The 17,221-nt window shown below is 47.2% G+C and overlaps 1 protein-coding gene across 3 annotated transcripts in view; it reads right to left on the bottom strand.

Moving 5' to 3' along the window:
• Nucleotides 1-17,221, bottom strand: part of GLRA1 (glycine receptor alpha 1) — an 82,371-nt gene that overhangs the window by 15,860 nt on the left and 49,290 nt on the right. For all 3 annotated transcript variants that reach the window (XM_029216223.1, XM_029216224.1, XM_029216222.1), the window contains 3 exons: nucleotides 6,643-6,866; nucleotides 3,606-3,688; nucleotides 2,241-2,378 (listed from right to left, as the gene is read on the bottom strand). In XM_029216223.1, the coding sequence (XP_029072056.1) occupies nucleotides 2,241-2,378; nucleotides 3,606-3,688; nucleotides 6,643-6,866 (445 nt within the window). The remainder of the gene's footprint in view (nucleotides 1-2,240; nucleotides 2,379-3,605; nucleotides 3,689-6,642; nucleotides 6,867-17,221) is intronic.

Raw genomic sequence — 17,221 nt, forward strand, 5'->3', positions numbered from 1 at the left:
CTATGCCTATAAAGAACTTAGCACAGTCCTCACAAACCATTAATGCTGAGAATGTCATTTGCCATCATCCCCATCAACACTATTTTGTTGCTAAGAGTGGGCCCAAGTGGATCATTCTCTATCCTTCTGCCAGTTTTGTTCCCAAAAAGTGACTCATTTCTGTTACTTCGTCTTGTAGAACCTTTCTTTCCTTCCATCTCTCCCCATACAAGAAAGTCCCCATTACCTACAGGGAAAAGTTCAAACTCTAGTCTGCCCTTCACGGTTGACCTCTAGCCTGTTTCCACCCCATTTCCCTTGTTTCTTTACTCTACTCATGACCCCCTACACTCCATCCCTTGCCTTGAGCATCCTCTGTATTTTCTCACTTCTGAGTTTTTGAGCCTGATAATCCCTCTGCCCCGAAAGCCCTTCTTCTGCCCCACAACCAGCCAAAGAAATCCTCCCTTTCCTTTATGGCAGTCTAACTGTGAAGACTCCCCCAGGCAGGGGGCGCTTTTTCTCCTGTGTCCCTTCAGCTCTCTCCACATGATCATCAGAGCCTTTAAGGCATAGTACACTGAGTTAGTAGGCGCGTTGATCTCACTCTCTCTCTCTCTGTGTCCTCTGCACCAGACTGCGCACAGCTCGTCTCCTCCCAATCTGTGAATCCCTGGAACTGGGCTGGGCCATCCCATGGTGGCGTCTTAGCTCCAGTCCACGGACGCAGAGTTACCAGGGCATTTTCTACAGCTCCCTGGACAGCCCCTTCCATGTGGACAGGGCCTTGCCAGTCTTCTCTCCTTGAATCCACAGAGCTAGCCCAGAACTCAGCTCTCACTTAAATGTGAATAGTGAAGGGCAACTGAGATGATGAATGAGAAAACGCTGTGTAAACAGTAAAGGGCTGTGTGTGGTATGTGAGAGTCTGTTGTGATTATTTGATTCATGGGGACTCACTGCTAATGAGAGTACAGTTGGCCCTCTGTATCTGTGGGCCCTGCATCCTTCAGTGAGGAGGGCCAACTATGGTCTTGAGCATCCCTGGATTTTGGTAATTTAGCAGGTCCTGGAACCAGTTCCCCTTGGATACTGTCTCTGAGTCTCAGCTTGCCCAGGGATGAAGAGAGTATTTTTGAAGGTTCTAAGATATCTCCGAGGTCACTGGAAAGAGACAGCTGTCCTAAACAGACCAGCACCCAGGCTGCCTGCTTTTTCTCTGGGCCTTCTACTTGCATCAGAACCCACAGTGGTTTCTCTGAACCCCTCTCCTTCACCTCCTCTTCTCCTGGGCCCCTGTCGCAGCCTGTCATGTGTCTCCACTCCACTCGGCTGTGTTCAGACAGCAGCCCCCGGCCCAGCTCCCCAGCGTGGCATACTGACTGCCTTTTGTCCACAATGTTCCACGAGCTCCTTCCCAGCCTGAAACAGGGCAGGCAAAGCCAGTCTTGATCCGGCCCCACTTCATCCCTGTGTTCAATCTTCCAACAAATGCTGGGCTAGGCGTGGGAGATAGAGAGCTGAGCTAAAAAGTGGGGTTCCCTCCTCATAGCTCACAGTCCAGGGGACCCTTTCCAACTTCACTGTTTACTAATCCTCAGTGCCAGCTCTCAGCTCCCCACTGAGGTCTAATGTGAACATTCTCTGTGCTTTTGCCCTCTCAGAAATGCCGGTCCCGGGACTTCCCCAGCGGTCCAGTGGTTAAGAGTTCACCTTCCAATGCAGGGAGTGCAGGTTCGATCCCTGCTCGGGGAGCTAAAATCCCACATGCCTCACGGCCAAAAAAAACACAAAAAGAAAAACAAAACCAGAGCATAAAACAGAAGCAATATTGTAACAAATTCAGTAAAGACTTTAAAATGGTCCACATCAAAAAAAAAAAATCTTAAAAAAAAAATAGAAATGCCAGTCCCTCTGTGATAGACACTGCTAGATGTCCTCCCTCTGTCAGCTCTCCCTTCTGCCTTAGGGACAGGGTCTGTCCTGAGCTGGGCATACAGCTACCTGGAAGAGAGACTGTATCTCCCAGCTCCCCTTGTCATGAGATGTGGCCCAAGCTCAAGTGACTTGTCCCAGGACTCACAGGAAGAAAGCGTGGGAGCCACTTTTTGGTTTCAAGGGACATTCTCTTGACCACTAGGTAATAAATAGGGAGATAGATCCACCACAGGTACCTCGGAAGATCCGTTGGATCAGCAACTGAATGAATGTTTGCACTGACCTCTGGCCCTGGCTGGGTTGAGGTGGGCCCTCGCACGTACCTGTGTTGTAATGCTTGGTGCAGTACCTCAAGTCCTTCTCCTCCTTCAGGATAAACTGGGGCAGAGTCAGTCCATCTGCCACCTGCACAGCCCCCTGCTCCTGCCACTCAAAGATGAGGTCATTCATGGTGTATCCAACTGGGATGGGATGAGAAGGAGGAGAAGTCACCACCCGGAAGCTCTTATTTGAAGCATGTCAGGGGTGCTGCAGGAAGGGCGTCTAACATGAAGCATGTTAGAAGCAGAGAGGCATCAGACACTCAGTGGAACTCATGAGACTATGTCGCTGCTGCGGTTTTTTTTCTCCCCACACGAGAGGTTAAAGCTGGTTTCATTGTTGACATCTACCCCACAGCCCTTCCACCTCTCTTACCCACCCCTGCCAGCCTCCCACGTTAGCTTGTACTCTTGCCCTCACCCCTCAGTCCCATGTCAGATTCAGCTGACCTCCGCTCTTTTTGCCTGTGCACCATCCTTGCAAGCCCCCCTCTTGTGCCCCCAGCAGATTTTCCTCTGGGGAATAACTGTATGGTATGCTATCCTGGCGGGGCTATCAGTTGGGGGCCAAGGTGTGAGATGGTGACTCAGCTAGGCCAATCAGACTCTCTGCCCCAGGACTTTGACTATTGAGTAAAGTGACAAAGAGTTCGGAGATGGCTGGTGCAGACTCTCCTCAGAGGTGGTGCTCCGAGGGGATGGTCTGTTAGTTCCTGTTGCCTAAATGCTCTGGCCTGGTTCTTGTACTTTAGCTTTTCCTTCAAGTCCATGTGGAACCCCTATGTCCTTCCACTTAATTCCATTCTTTACATGAGTCAGATTGGTTTCTGTGTTTGCAGTCAAAGAAGTGAGCTCCCCCATCTGTTAAAATCTTGGTTCACCTGTGATCTCCTCCATAAAGCCTTCTCCATACCCTGTCTCCTTCCCAGTCAGAAGGAAGTGCACTTTCTGCCTTGAGGCCACAGCATTTTGTACGTCTAACCACACACTTACCACTTGCTGCCTGCCTTAGAGTTACTTGTGCAGAAGACCTCTCCCTTGCTGGAGTGAGCATCCCTGTGAGTTCAAGGACCATGACTTATTCAAGCTATTGCTCCTCCATTCCTGGCGAGCATGTTCACAGGGGACATGGAACAGTGCCTCTTTGGAGAATGCTGCTGGCTCCAGAGCTGAACTTCAGTCAGACAATGTTAGGGAAGTTATATTTCTAATGCGTTTTCTAAGAGCAAAGCTCCTCATCTGGTATTTTGGGCTATTACAGTAATCTCCTGGGGTCCAGTGGTTAGGAGCATCTGTGTGGGAATTTATGCTGGTCCCACGGGGATAGGAGAGTCTGGTTCTTTTAGAGGCCTCATGCAAGGGACTCACAGCTTTCCAGTTGCATAATGCACGTCTGGACGTCCATGGGGAAATTCTTCAAGTCCATGGGGCAGGCCAGTGTCAGGGTGATTCTGGGAAGAGAAAGGAGTTGTATGATGTTGGAACCACAAACCAGAGAAGCTGTGCCTCTGTTCCAGTTACTACTGGAAAATCAGTTATCTAGGAAAGGCCAAGGAGGCTAGGGAACCAGTGTTTATTGAAATAATATATGTATATTTCCACGTCAGAGAGATAAAGTAGGTTGCCTAAAGTCACACAAGTCAGTGGAACTTCTGGGCTTCTTTGGCGTCTGTCTGGCTTCTAGAAACTTGCCTTTAGCAAGTTGCCTGAAGGCCTGTAGGCCATGGGCCACCTGCATCCCTTCTCTTCTGTAGAGCCCTCAGGTAGGGCAGAGCCTGAATTTTAAATTGAGCACCACCAGGCCTCAAGCATCCCCAGGTGCACCTGTATGTAGCAGGTGCGCAGGTGGTTCTTGGGTTCTCCCTTCACACACTAGGCTCATCAAAAGTGATTTCCAAGAGGCTCCCTGCACGCTGGGTGTCCAACACAGCCGACTCGCGTCTGCGGGCTCCTGCTGGGGTCATTTGGGGGGTGGTGGTTGCTCCAGGCGTCTGGGCTAGCTGTTTATTTTGGGTTGTTCAGCCCTGGCAGAGACTGCAGCCTCAGAACCAGAGGGAGTCCCCTTAACAGAATCCGAGGTCTGCAGCTCAGCTGCGATGCAAGACTTCAGCTTGAAAGGCTTTGCCAGCGTCTGAGCCCCTGCTGCAGGGAACAGAGAAGAAAGGCTTGTGGAGGCCAGAGAGACTTAGATCATCAGGCCAACTCCTGCACTGGACAGGTGAGAAAACTGGGATGCAGAGAAGGCTAGGTGGGGAGGCATGTCAGGTCACACAGCCAGCTGATGGCTCAGCCAGGGTTCAAAACCAGGTCTCCTGGCTTTTGGATTTTGAGCTCGTATGTTTGCTGGTGGGCTTTCTAGCACTGCTGTCCTGAAAAGCCAACCTCAATACCCGAAGACCCCTAACTGGTGGTCTTGTGGGGCTTAGCTGCTGGCACCTCGGCCCCATGTGGTGAGGCCCACGGCCTGGCGCGAACTTCCTCCTCCAGCTCTCACCCACGGCTGTGGATGCGGGCCCTTTAAGCACAAGGCAGAGGCAGGGAGGGAAAGGGCAGGGAGAGGGAGGGGAAGAAGAGGGGAAAGAGGGAGTGGGAGAAGGAGGGGGAAGGGAAGGGAAAGTGCACGCAGTTGAATTTCTGAAGATAAAAGCTCCAAAGTGGGGCAGCCGTCACACTGGGTGAATTTCCTGAAGTTGAATGACCTTGGAACATCACTTTCTGCTGATTTGTCTTTCTGTCATGCTGCACTGGGGCTTAGCTTCCTGGAGATATGAAACTGAGCCTGGCTGCAGCAGAATCCAAGCCAGCCAGGCCTCGGTGGCCATCCTGAGCCCATCACCCTTCCAGTCTGGATGCGCACTGGGTGGGGCGGGCAATGGGTACGGAAGGCCATGTTGGCCTCGGATTCCTCCATGGTGCCTCCTTTACCTGCTGAGGTCCCTGAGTCCCCTCTCCCACCCAGCCTGCTCTCAGGGGAGACTCTGAATCCATTCACATTTGGGGATTAGGATCTGTGCGGCCTCTCCAATGGGCTTGGACACTTAAAGCTCATCTCCTAATGGAAATAAAAAGATATATTCCCCTGAGGGACTGGAGGGGCAGGAGAGTCATTTAGGACCAGTGTCCCCCCCCCTTTTTTTTAACTTTTTATTTTATGTTGGCGTATAGCCGATGAACAATGTTGTGATGGTTTCAGGTGCACAGCAAAGCGACTCAGCCACACATATACATGTATCCATTCTCCCCCAGACTCCCCTTCCATCCAGGCTGCCACATGACATTGAGCAGAGTTCCCTGTGCTACACAGCAGTAGTAGGACCAGTGTCCCTTTAAGCTCTTTGAAATAAAAACATACTCATTCACTCATCAAATATTTGAGTGCCTATTGAATGCTCTGCACTGTTCTTCTAGGCTCTGAGTGGGCATTAGGTGCACACTAACAGATGAGAATCTAGGTTCTGCTACTTTGTAGCTGTGGGAACTCTGGCAAGTTGCTTAAACTTTCAGATCCTCACTTGTCTAATCTGCAAAGTGGGCATAATAAAGCCTACTTCATAGGGTTGTTAGGACGATTATAAATAATACATATAAAGTCTGAGCCTAGTAGGTAAATTCCCAGTGAATGGTACGTAGTAAGGATATAACATGGACATTGGTCCTTCTCTCCATGCCTTGGGGGAGGAGACTGAGAATTAGGTGGGTTGGGAGGGGCACAGAGTGTGGCAGGAAGCTCTGAAAGTTTGCCCATAACCAGTGTATGCAGGGTATCCCCCAACTGGGGAGGGGAGTCCCAGCAGACTCAGTGCAAGGAGTAGAGGATAGAAAGGCTTTCTAGAAGGGAGGGAGCAGCCCTGGCTTATACCTGTGAGCAGCACCGTCCACCTGGCAGACCATTTATGTTGAAGTTGCTGTGATTTTTCAGACTTTGCGCCTTTGCTCGGCTATTATTTAAAATTATGATAGAAACGTTTAACATGAGATCCACCCTCTTAATAAGTGTTTAAATGTACAGTAGAGTATTGTTAGCTACAGAGTATCATTGTTCAGCAGCTCTCTGGAATTTATTCATCTTGAGTAACCGAATGTTCCTGGGGTCAGCATTGTCTTTGAGTATTCTTTTCCCATCTTGTTTGATTGAAATTCTGCGTAAGCTTGGGGGCCTAACTTTAACCTTCCCTCTCTAGGATGCTTCCTTGGTCCCCCTGGTTATAATGAACTGCTCGCTTCTAGGAGTTCCCGTGGTATTTTATTCTTACTTGCTGAGTGTAAGCTGCAGAGCTGGCTCTGCCTATTCCGTAAAGGTGTTCGGTTGCCAGGGCCTGTTCACCTCTGTTTGGCCCTCCTCTTAGCGTCTGCCCCCACAGGGTATGTTCTGATAATGGAGGGGATGAGCCTGTACAGAACTCACCGGATGCTGTAGAGGACATTCCCATTCCGGGAGATCCTCAGCAGTTTGTTGTCCGTGGTGATCTCGTGGAAGTGGGCCCCCTTCTCATTGGCAAAGAACAAGTCAGGTTTCCAGATGGAGTCCAACATGGATGGGTCCAGGTCCAGAGAGTCATCCGGGTATTCGTTGTAGGCCAGCCGGGGGTCGTTCCACTGCTGCCGTAGGAAGATGTTGACCCTATAGTCCTACAGGCAGGAGATAAGGAGGTGGACTCAGAGTTAGGCCCTGGGATGTCACATCTTGGAGGGCCCAGGTGCTTTCGGTCAGCACTTCCCAAAGCCCCTCCTGGAGGATGCTATCAGAGCATGGTTGCATCTTACGTGGGGATGAGACGTAAAGTCTGTGCATCAGGCAAAAATCAGGGCAGTCATAATTATCCCTGAAAATTCTCTAGATGCCCTGTTAAGTATACTCACCTCTGAACTGAGATTAATTAAATGTTATTCTTTCTTCTGAAAAATTTAAAAAATGAAGTTCATACTGATGTAATAAACACTTGTTTTTCATCCTGTTAACATTTTGTTGTGTTTGCTTCAGTTTTTGTTAGATAAGAGAAATAATACATCACAGATAAAGCTGAAGTCCCCCTTTTATTATCAACCCCATCAGTGCAGTAATTCTTATGCCCACTAAGGTTTGAGAGTCACTATTCTAGACAGATTGAAGGAACAAAAGAAAAGACTAAAAGCTGATGCCTGAGCACTCACCATTTTGCCCAATTCCCAAGCCGTGAAGGAAAGTTGGGTGGAGGGATTTTATAGTGTTCTGCTGGTCTTAGGGTTCACACCACTCTGTTTTAATACCGGCCTTCTGTTACCTTCTATAACGTGTTGATTTGTTTGTTTGGGGAGGACTAATAGATGCCACATCTTACTGGAACCCAGCGCTAAGTTAAATGCTCTCTGATGGGACAAAAAAAGTCATGATGAAACCAAGTAGGGAAATGTTTGATTAAACCAAATGTATCAGATTTCTTTATGGCAGGACTTCTCAGAGACCTTAATATGCTGAGGAGTTGTGTGCATCTCCAAGAGGGGAGTAGACTATACAACATTTCCTTGATTTATTTTGGCCATAGAACTCTTTTATTTTGTGCATGAGGCTCATCTTCTACAGAATGTGGGTTAGAAATTGCTGTCCTAGTCAAAACTACCCCCTTCCCCACCTTTTTTTTTTTTTCCAGATGAGGAAACTGAAATCTAGAGAGAGTTGAGACTGGCCGTGTCTCTCTGAAAAGGTAGAGCAGAGTTGATTTTGAAGCCCAGGTACCTTGACTCCTAGCTGAGGATTTGTTCATTGGGTCTTAGAGGGTCTTAAAGAATCCATTTAGTTCCCATTAACAACCTGAGAAGCAATTTGTGGTAGGTCTCCACAGTGGGAAACTGGGTAATGAAGTTAAGAAATATTTCCATTAAGAAAAGTTTTAAATTTTGTTAGAGAGACATTGTAAACTTGGGGCCCGTGAATATTCCATTGCAAGTAGAATTTGGGGTGTATTTGTGTTTTCCTATGAAGAAGGGTATAGCTCTCTCTGTTGGATTCCCAAGAGGGTTTATAGTTCCCTAGAAGATTAATAACCTCAGTTGAAGTCCAACTTTAAATGTTCTCCTTCAGGGAATAATCTCTGCTCAGAAGCACGTGCTGCTGCTTTTTCTCTGAAGGTGCAGGATAAAGGAGGTTATGCTATATTTTCTTTTGGGGTGCTACCCGTAAATCCCGATCACCCTCGATCTGTCATCAGCAGGAATGGACTGAAGCAAACAGCCCTTCTGTCCCCCACGCTCCCCCCCTGCCACTTCCTCCCACATTCTGTTTGCCTACAGGAATATCAGTAGCTTCCTGAAATGTTCCAAGATGTCTTATGGGACTGTTCTATAATTTAGTTGAAGCCTCTCCCTCCAGCCCCATAGAAAATGACATTTGGTCTCATAATCAGGAATAAAGACGCAGACGTAGAGAATGGACTTGAGGACATGGGGAGGGGGAAGGGTAAGCTGGGACGAAGTGAGAGAGTGGCATGGACATATATACACTACCAAATGTAAAATAGATAGGTAGTGGGAAGCAGCTGCATAGCATAGGGAGATCAGCTCGGTGCTTTGTGACCACCTAGCGGGGTTGGATAGGGAGGGTGGGAGGGAGACGCAAGAGGGAGGAGGTATGGGAACATAGGTATATGTATAGCTGATTCACTTTGTTATAAAGCAGAAACTAACACACCATTGTAAAGCAATTAGACTCCAATAAAGATGTTAGAAAAAAATTTCCTATCTTATCAGTCCTGCGGTGGAGGAAAAACTTCAGGCCAGACTGGAAGTTGATTCTTTGTTTTTCCTGTTGATTGTAATAGCTCCCAACCTGGCCCCATCTCATCAGTTTGTCCTGTGGATTTTACATGAAGTGCGTGTGTTTGTGTGTGTGTGTGTGTGTGTGTGTGTGTGTGTGTGTGTGTGTGAGTGTGAGTGAGAGAGAGGGAGAGAGGGAGAGAGGGAGGGAGGGAGGGAGGGAGGGAGGGAGGGAGAGATGAGGCACTGGGAGTCATGTCAGAGTAAACAGACTATGAATGGTTGGACAGAAAAAGCCTTCAGTCCCCAAACCCCAGCTGCACTTCTGATGTTCTTGCCAGCAACATGTCAAGCCAGTTTATGTGGCTGGAAGGAAGAAAAGAAAGTGGCATTTCTTAAAATGGCCTGTTAGGCACCAGGCACTGTTCTAGATACTGTCACATACATGTAATCCTTACAAAAGCCCTGCAAGCTAGACATTCAAATTATCCTAGTGAGGTTCAGGAAACTGAGGTTTGGAAAGGTTGAGCGAGTAAGCAGCAGAGCTGGAATCTGAATCCACATCAGCCCGACCTTCTAGTGAGCACCTGTTGATTACGTCCCCTGGCTATGGATGGCTGGTTCCGTGCTGGGGAGCCTCTTCTCTCACCCCCACTGCCTGCTCAATTTAAGCCTTATCTCCTGTAGGAGGCTTGGTGCCCCCAGGCTTCCCTGACTTCTTCCTTTTCTGATCTCCTAGCAAAACGGAATGGCCAGAAACATTTAATTTAGCACTACCTCACTGTGTGTGTCTTATCTCCTCAACCTGAAGGGCAACAGTTTGAGAGGATAAACCTGACCTTTTCTTTCTCTTGCACCATCCTACCTACTCACCCAGTCGGTGTACCTGGAGCTACCCGCCACCCAGGAGGGGGAGGGGGAGGGGGAGGGGAAGGCAGAGCCGGAAAAAGTTGGGGTAGGAAGAGCTTTCCCCATTTTTTATTTATTTTTTATTTTTTTGACGTACGCGGGCCTCTCCCGTTGTGGAGCACAGGCTCCGGACACGCAGGCTCAGTGGCCATGGCTCACGGGCCCAGCCGCTCCGTGGCATGTGGGATCTTCCCGGATCGGGGCACGAACCCGTGTCCCCTGTATTGGCAGGCAGACTCTCAACCACTGCGCCACCAGGGAAGCCCGAGCTTTCCCCATTTTATAGCTGGAGAGACTGCGGGTCAGAGAGAGGAGGCATTGTCCAAGGTCACATAGCAATTCAGAAGAGACCTGGGATTAAAATCTGGATTTACTTCTCCGGGCCCCACTGTTAGAAGGAAGAGTTAGGCTAGATGGTCTCTGAGAACCCTTCCAAATCTAATAGGTGATCGTTATTAGTTTCATGTTTTCCAGCGACATTTAATGGAGCCTCTAAGTGCCAGGCGCTGTTCTTGGCACTGGAGAACACGTTGAGAACAAGAAAGACATGTTTATGCTGTCACAGAGCCTGCGGTGTAGTGCTTACACCGCACGGAGATTGGGCTCTGCTGGGGATTAGGTACAGGGCCCTGGGGAGATACAGAAGTTAAGGTGAGACCAAATATGGTAGAGCCAAAAAGGAAAAGCATTTTGGGCAGTTGGAACTGCACCTGTGAAGGCCTAGAGACAAAGCAAGAGCATGGTGCTTTGGACAGAACAGCAAGTAGATGAGTGAGGGCAGGAGGGGGAGGAAGCATGCAGCGCCCAGCAGGCTGTCCTGGGGAATGCGGACTCCATCCTGGGACTAATGTGGAGTCTTCGAAGAATTTTAAGTAGGGAAGGACATTATTACAGTTGCATTTTATTACTGATATTTAAAAATACTTTATTTTTCTTATTACAGAAGTAATGCTTGTTGATTATAAAACAATAGAAACATACGTCACTTAAAAGGAGAAAAACAAAATGAAAACCATAGGGTCTCGCTTTGAAGTGATTCATGAGAAGTGAGGGTAAGAGCTGAGGAGACTGTGTCTGGTGTCCTCAGGCGACTTGTCCCCTTCTCCTAGTGCCCCCTTCTCCCCTCAGCACCCGCTCCCCAGACGAGCTGCTGCATCGATTTTCTCCTCCCCGGTTGGTAAACAGCAGCAGGAAATGCCGTTTGGAAGGGACCAATGTAACTGTTGTAATAGGCTGAAAGCTAAATGCCGTTTTGCTTACTTGGCTCTACAGTCACTCTGGTCAGTGTTCAACCTGATGGGGGTCCATGTTCAGGCCCAGAGGCTGGAAGAACAGCACTGGAGCTCTCCAGCTGAGAACCTCAGGTCCCACCTCTGGTAGTTGGCTTCCAGGCCTTGACCCTCAAGATGGCCCATCTTCTAAGTCCGAGGGGGAGGGACTGGTGGAGCTCTGGCTCAGCAGGCTCTAGCACCCACTCTCTAGTCTTGCATCTGAGATTCCCTGATGGCTTGATTTCTGGAAACTGGGCAGCTTCCATGCTTGCGAGACCAAGGTAGAGTATTAACTCATTCATTTGTTTGTTCTATCATTCAACAAACATGGATGGAAGACTTCCTGTGTGCACCCACCCCCGCGCCGTCCCCGCCCCGGTTATGTCTAATTTCAGACTCTAACCTCTCCCAGCAAACTCCTCTAAACTCAGTATTGTGGTGAAATAGGAAACACGAGGTGCTTTAGTAGGAAAGAGCTAAGAACCTGGTGGGTGTGTTGGTGGGAAGAGGACGTGAAGGGCAAGATGTGTGCCCACAGCAGGCAGAACCAAGAGCCATCACCCAAGAGGAGGAAGAAGAATCAGATTCTTATACCCTCCTAAGTCTCAGCCTTCTAGCCGTTAAAGGGATGTTTCTTCTCTAAACTTGATTCAACTCTATAAACACTTATGAGGCCCAGTGGGAGAACGGTGAGAGCAGAGGCTCAGGTCTTGGCGTCTACCCTCACAGAGCTCAGATTATCTAGCAAGCAGGGCAAGGTATGGACACAAATCTAACATACAAAACTGAAAGTGCTAAGGGTCAGAAGAGGTTCTAACAAGCTGCTATTAGATATTGCTTTCAAGTCATTGACATTACTTCCAGGCAGGTTGGGTGATTCTGGAAGTGATTTTGGGGAGAAGGTGGCATTTGAAATGGCCCCTATCAGGTTGTTTCATCCTCCTGAAGTTAGCATCTCTAGATCTGGTGTTGTTCTGAGATATGAATAATATCTGATTTTGGCTGGAAAGGAGGCCAGTGATGTGTGAGGAGGAAGGACAGAGGTGAGGAATACAGGTGTAGAGCAGGACAGGATGTGAGGACCAGGGCTTTGGCCTTGGTGTATTTAGGGTTAGGATTTGTAGAGTTGGCGGGGGTGGGGTGAGGGGGGCAGGTTATCAAAGGAATTTCATGTGGAAGGAATAGCACCAGGAAAGGTGTATAGGCAGGGGCATTCAAACATTTCAGTTTAGCTCAACCGTCAGCTGCGTAAGTAATAAAAGTCCCTATTATTGAGGACCTACTAAGTACCAGGCATTGTGCTAAGCATGCCACAAACTTCTGCTCATTTTATGTTTAAAACAGTCCTATGATTATAGGTGGTTTCACCTTAATTTTATAGATGAAGAAGGCTCAGGGAGATTAAGTAATTAGTCCAAATTCACACAGTAAATAATGGGCTTGGAATTCAAATCTGGTTTGTCTAATTATATAAAGCGCATTCTCTTAACCACTCTGCTGTGATGAGGCTGTAGAATGGATTGATTTGAAACTGTGGGTATCCTTAACTGCCAAACCAAGGTGTTTGGATCTTATTCTGTAGCCAGTTGGGCACCACTGAAGTCTTAAGCAGTGGAGCAATATCCCAGTTTGACTTCAGGAAGATCAGCGTGGGAGGCGTGACCATGAAGTGCTGAATTGAGAGAAAACGGGACCAGGGAGACTTGTTTTGAGGCCACTGTGACAGTTCAATGAAAGATAAGGAAGAGCTAAACTGAGATAGTAGGGATGGAGAGTGGGGCAGAGGAGAGAATCATTGTTCTTTGTCATCATCATCTTATCCTTCATCATTTTCATCACAAATATTACAGGTAGACTTCTGTCTCAACTCCTTCCTTTTACACACGGCCCAGAGAGGGAAAGAGACTTTTCTCAGGCCACACAGCAGTTCAGTGACTAAGGTGGGACTTGCATACAGAAATCTTGACCCCTTTCCAACTACTTTTCCTAATCCCTTGTACACCTTAAGGGCAGGAGGAGGAGAACCGAGCTGAATCTGCCATCAGGCAGTCTCTGCTCTCCTTGGAGAAACTCTAACTTAGACTCAGCTCTGACAGGATTTGGGATTAAGATGTGTGAGAGCTGGAGCAGTCTGCTGAGAGCCAGGGACCAGGGGGCATTCAGAGTGGAGGGTCCCAGGCTTGGTTTATGAGCTGCTGCTGCTTCTCAAGCACTTTCCCAGACCTCTGAGAAGCACTGTGGAATCAGAGTCAAAGATGTTGCCTTCAAATGTGAGAAGAGTCAGCCCCAGTCTCCTCACTGCCCTGTGAGAGTATGGACCTGGCTCACCAGCACATGGAGAGTTTACTGAATCTTGAGTGAGTGCCAGACACAGTGCTAAGGGCTTTAATGATCCCTCTCCCCAGATTCTCACAGGGATACCATTTTATGGATAAACTGAGCCTGGGGAGACGGAATGCTTTTTCTAAAGTTAGTGACACAGCTGAGGCTCGAATCCATGACTGGCTGACTCCAAAGTCCTGTGCTTTTAAGTAGTACACTGTGTTCGCTTCTTTCTTTCTTTTTTGTTTTTCTTTTTTGTGTCAGTTCCTTTTATTAATAACGTCTCATACTTATTAACTGCTTTTTACTTTACAAAGCACCCTCACATTAGTTTTGTTCTATGAAGTTTGGCATGAAAGGGAAGATTCTTATCTCCATTGGATAGACGTGGACATTAAAGCCCTAACAGCTCAAGTTCCCAGCACTAGTTACTGGCAGATGCAGAATTGATAATAACAATGCACATAATACATTGAGATGTTACCACATGCAAGGGATGATGCTAAGTTCTTAATGTGTGTTGTTTTATATTTACAATAATCCTGTGATGTAGGTTCTAAAATTATTCTCATTTTACAGTTAGGCAAATTAAGGCATGCAGAAGTTAAAGTACTGTACCCGACGTCACACAGCTAGTAAGTGGCAAAGCTGGGATTTGAACCCAAGATGTTAATGCCAGAGCCCATGCATTTAGCTACTAGACTACACCATGCAGAATCTCCCAGATTTGTACTGAGCGACACTTTTGTGATACCTCAGTGCCATCAGCTACTGCCTCTGGCTGCTGTTATGTTCCTGTGGGTTTGTAGATACCCACAATTAGCAGGAAGTATTAAAACAAGGCAAAGGAGGGGCGTGGGATGAATTGCGAGACTGGGCTGGATGGACATATATACACTATTGATACTATGTATAAAATAGATAACTAATGAGAACCTACTATATAGCACAGGGAACTCTACTCAGTGCTCTGTGGTGACCTAAATGGGAAGGAAATCCAAAAAAAGAGGGGATATATGTATACGTATAGCTGATTCACTTTGCTGTACAGTGGAAACTAATACAACATTGTAAAGCAGCTATACTCCAATAAAAATTTTAAAAAATAAAAAATAAAAACAGGCAAAGGACAAAAGGCTTCTGCCCCAGGTCCAGCAGTCTACTAGTACTCCTACATTGTTCCTGATTTGCCCCTTGAATTTTTTTTTTTTTTTTTTTTTTGGCCACGTCGCACAGCATGTGAGATCATGTGAGATCTGACTTCCCAAATCCCAGAGTGTAAATGGCCTAGCATTAGCTGTGTAGACAGACTGAACGTGTAATGGAAATCCCTAGCATCCCTGACTAGGGATTGAACCTGCACCCCTTGCATTGAAAGCACAGAGTCTTAACCACTGGACCACCAGGGAAGTCCCTGCCCCTTGGATTTGACCCACTGTCTGCTCTACACTCAAGTACAGAGCTGGCAGACTCCCCGGATCCTGACCATTGCGTCCTTGGCTCCAGTTGCCTGCTCCATGCCTTCAACCTCTCCTAAGTCACCACCCTGCCTGTTGCATTCTCATTTGGATCGCACATAATCAGGGCTGCATTTGTTGTGAAGAACTGCCGGTGGTTTGGACAAGTGGAGCGGAGCCTCTTTGTTTATCTTCAGGGGATCACTAAAGCCCAGCGTGAGTTTAATAATTACATAAAAATGCTAATTGCAGCCACTTTTATTGGATGTCTAACGTTTGCTAGAATTTTATATGCATTGTATCTCTAAACTTTTCATCAGCCTAGCACACTGAATATTATTATACTCATTTTACAGGGGAGGAAACTGAAATTCAGAGAGGTTAAACAGAGCTTAAGTGTCTTGCCCAGAGTCCCATAGCTAGTAGGTGCTAGAGCAGGAATGTGAATCCACGGCTGTCTGGCTCCCAATTTCACATTCTTTTGACAATTGCATGCTGCCTATTTCCTTTTTTTTTTTTGGCCACTCTGTGAGGCATGCGGGATCTTAGTTCCCCAACTGGGGATTGAACCCGTGTCCCCCGCAGTGGAAGTGCGGAGCCTTAACCACTGGACCACCAGGGAATTCCCTCTGTTTCCTTTTTTTGAAAACCAAGTTCCTAGATGGGTAGGTGAAAGAAACATAGTAGACATAGTATACTGGGATCTCACTGAGCCCATGTGACAGGTTGGCTCATACGTATCCTCGTAGTCAGTATCAGATGGAGAACTTTGTATTGTGATGCTAAACTGAGGTGGATCTGTAACTGGTTGCCAAAGGATGCAAACTGAAGCATGGATATTAACCTGAAAAGGGGAAAGAGGACAGTATTGGCAGTACAGGGCATAAAAGTGAGACGTGCCACTAGCGAACTTGGAAATATGGAAAATAAGTTTGATCTCTGCGAGTTAAACTAACAGGTGAACATGCAGCAGAGAAATTTGGCAAGGCTCAGCATCAATCACAATGACCCATGTGTAATCTCAATGATTTAGAACAGGCCTGTGTTTGTAATTTATTAAGTGGAACCCTAATTTATTGTATTATGTCTTTTTTTTTTTTTAAGGGTTTTTGCAGCTTTGGAGCTTTTTTTTTTTTTAAATTATTTATTTATTTTGGTTGCCCTGGGTCTTGGTTGCGGCAGGCAGGCTCCTTAGTTGCGGCTTGAGGGCTCCTTAGTTGTGGCTCGTGGGTTTCTTTGTTGTGGGTGGCCGGCTCCTTAGTTGTAGCATGCAGCCTCCTTAGTTGTGGCATGTGAACTCTTAGTTGTGGCATGCATGTGGGATCTAGTTCCCTGACTAGGGATCAAACCCGGGCCCCCTGCATTGGGAGCATGGAGTCTTAACCACTGCACCCCCAGGGAAGTCCCTACTGTGTCTTGTTTAGAGAACTATTTTATAAACATATTGGAGACATTCATTCGGTAGTATAAGAAAGGGCAGTTTGATGAGCAGGAATTTGGCAGTTGGTAGTCTAGCATCATCTGAAGGATAGGGTCACACTGCTTGGGGGAACACCAACTTTTTTTGTGTCTGAAAAGAGGGTTTCTGTGTGGTGAGGAGGGATGGTTTCTTAGACCTCTCTCTGGCCTGGATGAGATTTTCCTCAAGACTGTCTACCTTCTTTTCCTCCAATTTGGTATGTCAAAAGCAACTTTTGATTTGTTTTCCCTGGTATTCGGCAAATGGCAAGGGAGTGCTTTCATGGAGGACACAAGCATGCTGTTATTGGAATAGAAAGCCCCATTATAAAGTAAAATAACTTGACGGTCTTATTTACCCACTTCAGTCTTTTGTGGCTTTGATTGTCATTAGTCAGCCTTCCTGAATCTGATCTGATGGAGAGCCAACCCTGGGATGCCATAAATTCACGACTGTGATGCCTCCCATGGTGGTGTATTGGAGAGAGTCATCCAGCAGACGTTACCAAGACTGCCTATAACCCCATTTTCTGCCTCTTAACAGACTCTATGGCATGTGTGAGGGCTCTCTCCTTGGCTTCCTCTCGGTCTGCAGTTTACCAAGGCTTTGGGAGTGTCGAGATATGTCTAACTGGATGGCCCTTAATAGACTTTTTCTTGGACTTCCCAAATCCCAGAGTGTAAATGGCCTAGCATTAGCTGTGTAGACAGACTGAACGTGTAATGGAAAAAGCAACAACAAACAAGGATCTCATCCACAATATTAACCAACCTCACACAATATTCAGTAATAAACCTAATGAGAAATGTGTGACTTGTGTGTGTGTGTATATATATA

The sequence above is a fragment of the Monodon monoceros genome, unplaced genomic scaffold (genome assembly GCF_005190385.1).
Source record: "Monodon monoceros isolate NGI ecotype Baffin Bay Population unplaced genomic scaffold, NGI_Narwhal_1 Super_Scaffold_12, whole genome shotgun sequence".
Classification (NCBI taxonomy): Eukaryota; Metazoa; Chordata; class Mammalia; order Artiodactyla; family Monodontidae; genus Monodon; species Monodon monoceros.